At 61.2% G+C, this 3,632-nt stretch overlaps 1 protein-coding gene across 1 annotated transcript in view; it reads right to left on the reverse strand.

Annotated features, from left to right (window-relative positions):
• TRPM5 (transient receptor potential cation channel, subfamily M, member 5) overlaps positions 1–2,202 on the reverse strand; it is a 21,993-nt gene extending 19,791 nt beyond the window's left edge. Inside the window, exons 1-3 of the mRNA XM_006861031.1 lie at positions 2,086–2,202; positions 1,342–1,522; positions 402–568 (exon numbers count right to left, since the gene is read on the reverse strand). Coding sequence (XP_006861093.1) covers positions 402–568; positions 1,342–1,522; positions 2,086–2,202 — 465 coding nt within the window. The remainder of the gene's footprint in view (positions 1–401; positions 569–1,341; positions 1,523–2,085) is intronic.
• Between the last annotated feature and the right edge of the window lie 1,430 nt (positions 2,203–3,632).

Below are 3,632 nucleotides of genomic sequence, written 5' to 3' on the forward strand. Positions count from 1 at the left end.
CTCCTCATTATCTCTCCCTCCTCCCCTCTCCCCTCACCTCTCCCTCCTCCCCATCCCTCCTCCTCATTATCTCTCCCTCCTCCCCTCTCCCCTCAGCTCCTCATCCTCACCATCCCTCCTCCTCCTTGTCATCTCTCCCTCCTCCCCTCTCTCCTCAGCCCCCCATCTCCCCTCTTCCTCCCCACCCTGTGTGTCCTGCTCCTCAGAGCACCGGCCTCAGCTCCATGTCACCCCTGAGGGCAGGGATCATCAGATGGTCTGCCCATGGCTGTTGCCCAGCCCCCAGTACAGGCTGGTAAACAGATGAGGCACTGTCCATAGGTGGCTGGGTGTGGTCAGCCTCAAGACCCCACTGGCAGCCCTGCAGTGGCTTGGTGGCTGGTGCCTGACCTGGCTCTCACCTGGGCATTATCCAGAAGCTGACGATGCAGGACCCGGTCCAGCGGAGCAATGCCAATGGCCACCACTCGGATCTTGGCGGATGTGCTGGCCAGTGAGTGGTCACGCACGGCCTGCCCCACGTGCCGGGCAAGTCCCACTCGGAGTGCGCTGGTGAGGATCCAGGCCCCTGGGAGACAGTGGTGGGCTTGAGGCACGTTTCCAAGCAGCCCGCTCCCTGGGGCAGCAAATAGCATGGGTGGGGAAACTGAGGCCTCTGCTTAGGGTCACAGCTCTGGATGGTCAGGGCTCAGGTGCCCCTGCCCATGGAATGTCCAAGGTGTCCCGGGGGGCTCTGAGAAAGCGGCTGGCCCCATTGGGCTCACAGATTGTAGAGGGACTTGGGAACCTTCCTCTGTACTCTGACAATCTTTCCAGCTACAGGATTCTGCCCCAAGGGAAGAGGGCAAGGGTCCTGCACATGCTCCCTCTGTGTTGGGAGCTGGGCAGATGATAGGGACAGTTCCCCAAGTCTGGGGACTCCCCCTGAGTGGGGGGGCAGCCCTGTGCTTGTAGGTACCCTCAGATCTGCTCTGTGTCACACCCCTAGGACTCCTGGTGCAAATGCACCCATGCACCAGCCTGTGCCCTTAGCTCTCCGTGCCCACACCTCCCCGTGCCTTCACCTCCCGTGCCCACACCTCCCCATGCCCGTACCTCCTGTGTCTGTTGCACACGCACACACACACCTAGGCACAGACCCACCCACTCACTCACGTTTGCACCCACACGCACCCATCTACACTGCCGGGGCATGCGCCTACCCACGTACCCACACTCCCATCCAGCCATGCCTCCTGCCCTCCGGGGCAGGAACTCACACACCCGCCCACCCGCAGGCCTTGCAGGGAGCGGTGGACCAGGAGTCAGCTCCTGGGGGGTCCTCCTCTTGTGCACCCCCACCTGTGCTCTGTGCAGCTTTCACCAGCCCCTTGCGCAAGATGTCCCGTAACCAGGGCTTCATAGCGAAAGGCCGCTCCTCACCCACCAGGGACACCACCAGGTTGGGGGCCGGCAGGTGCCACTCGGCCAGCATGAGGTCAAAGAGGACAGCAGGGGCCACATCACTGGGCACCTTAACAAACTGTGGGAAGGGTAAGACTGGGCAGGTTTGAGGCTGCCAGGCACATAGGGGGGTGACCACTGGGCACCAGAGACAGCAAGGAATTGGGGATGGGCAGCTGGAGGGACTGGGCATTGTAGGGCAGGCACTGGGGGGAGCAATGGGCATGGTGGGTGGATACCAGGAGGAAAGAGCCCCCAAGATTTGGACTAGAGTCTCAGGTAGCCCTGGCAGTCCCCACCCCCTCGAGGGCCACGCCACCTTCTCAGTGACCCAAGGGGCTGAATAGAAGAGGAACCCTAGCCATCCTTGTGTAGGACCACCTGGGCTGGCTTCCCCCGCTCCCCTGACCACTTAGGTGGATCCTCTAAGCCAGGCAGCATGGGGGTAAGGTTGCGATAGGGAGACACTCCCAAACCCTGACCTTTGGGGCTCTGAGTAGCTGAGTCCACCTGGGTGAGCAGGCACCGGGTGGGCAGTTTTCAGGGCCGGAAGTGAGGGCTGAGTGATTCAAGGGCCTGGTGGTCACCAAGACCTGGGGTACTGGACTGGGGCGGGGGTCACCTTACCAGGGCTGCCCTTACCTTGCCACGTTTTTTCCCAGATCCACCGAAGTCCAGCTCGCCCCGGCACAGGCTTGGCCCACTGCCATCTTCGGGGTCCTGGGGGCTGCCAGCACAGGGGCCCTGGGAATCTTGCATGGGGGCTTCTCTGAAGAACAGAGGGGAGCCCTGAGGGTGGAGGGGGGCCCAGCCGACATGGCCGAGCTCCACCGTTCCAGATTCCTTCCCAGCCTCAGGCCCTCACCTGCCCTTCTGAGGCTGGGGAGAGGTCACCGGGAGCTCTGACTTGCTTGGGGTTGGCGGTGGAGCCCCCTCCCCTGGCCCCTGCTGCCTCTGGGCTCCTGCCCCACACTCACCGTGCCAGGGGTGCCTTTGACAGTTCACTCCTCCACTGGCTGCTTTTGCACAGGCTGTCCTGGAGACCCCGAAAGACAGCCTAGGGCTCACAGCCTTCCTGCCCCTACAGCCCACCCCAGCCGGAACCCCCTCTAGTCCCCTGGACAGTGACGGGCCGCCCTGGGCAGAGGAGAGAGGGGTGAGATGCAACACCAGTGTGCACTGCCTGAGGTTCACACAGTCACCCTCACAGACCAGCCCAGTTACCTAGGGGTTCCCAAGTGTCCAGTAGGGGCAAGTTCAGTGTCCCCTGTTTCCAGCTGTCCCCTGGACAGAGCCACCTACCCTCTCATTGTCCCATAGGGTTTCCGAGGCTGAAAAGCTTTACAGGGGCAGACAGCCTCGTCTTTCTCCCAAGGAGCAGCTGGAGGGTTTGAACCACTGACCTTGTGGTTAGCAAGGCTTAGCCCACTGTACAACCAGAGCTCTTTAAATGAGGGAGAAGAGGCTAGTTACCCCTCGTCCAGGATGACCTGCTGATAGCCAGCGTTGGGGGGATACGAACCCATTTATACAGGTGGGGTAGGGAGAGGGGGGCTTAGAAGCCAGGATGGACAGACTTCGCCTCTCATATTTCAGACATTATTAGTAGGGGTCAGTCCCTGGAGGACATTATGCTTGGTAAAATGGAGGGTCAGCAAAACAGAGGAGACCCCCAGCGAGATGGATTGGTGGAGTGGCAGCAGCTATGGGCTCAAGTGTGACATCGATCTGAGGAGGTCGTAGAACCGGGTGGTGTTCCATTGTGTTGTACACAGGGTCACTATGAGTTGGAACCAACTCAACAGCACCTCCCAGACGCCTGGCCCCCCTGGCCTCTCTCCATCCCTTCCCTCTGAGATCTCAGTGGTGGGAGAGAGACTGCACCTGCTTCTGCACCCCCCCCACCCCAAAGAACCAAGCACAGTCCCAGAGCCCAGCCTGGAACCCCAAGTCCCAGCCTAGCCTGGACCAAGATGGTTCTGTGAGAGCCATGAACCCAGGAGGACCTAGGCTTTCAGGACTCCTGAGTTCAGCATCTCCGGGGGTGTGTGGGGGGCATGGGCAGGCCCGCACTCCCATCGTGCTGAGTAGGTTTTGGTTCTCCCAGGTCTGCCCCACCCACCCTCTTACTGCCCCAGGTGTGTAGGGAGTGTCTTTGTGAGCTTTCTGGGTCCCCATTCTTAAAGCCT

Source organism: Chrysochloris asiatica, unplaced genomic scaffold (genome assembly GCF_000296735.1).
Source record: "Chrysochloris asiatica unplaced genomic scaffold, ChrAsi1.0 scaffold00040, whole genome shotgun sequence".
Classification (NCBI taxonomy): Eukaryota; Metazoa; Chordata; class Mammalia; order Afrosoricida; family Chrysochloridae; genus Chrysochloris; species Chrysochloris asiatica.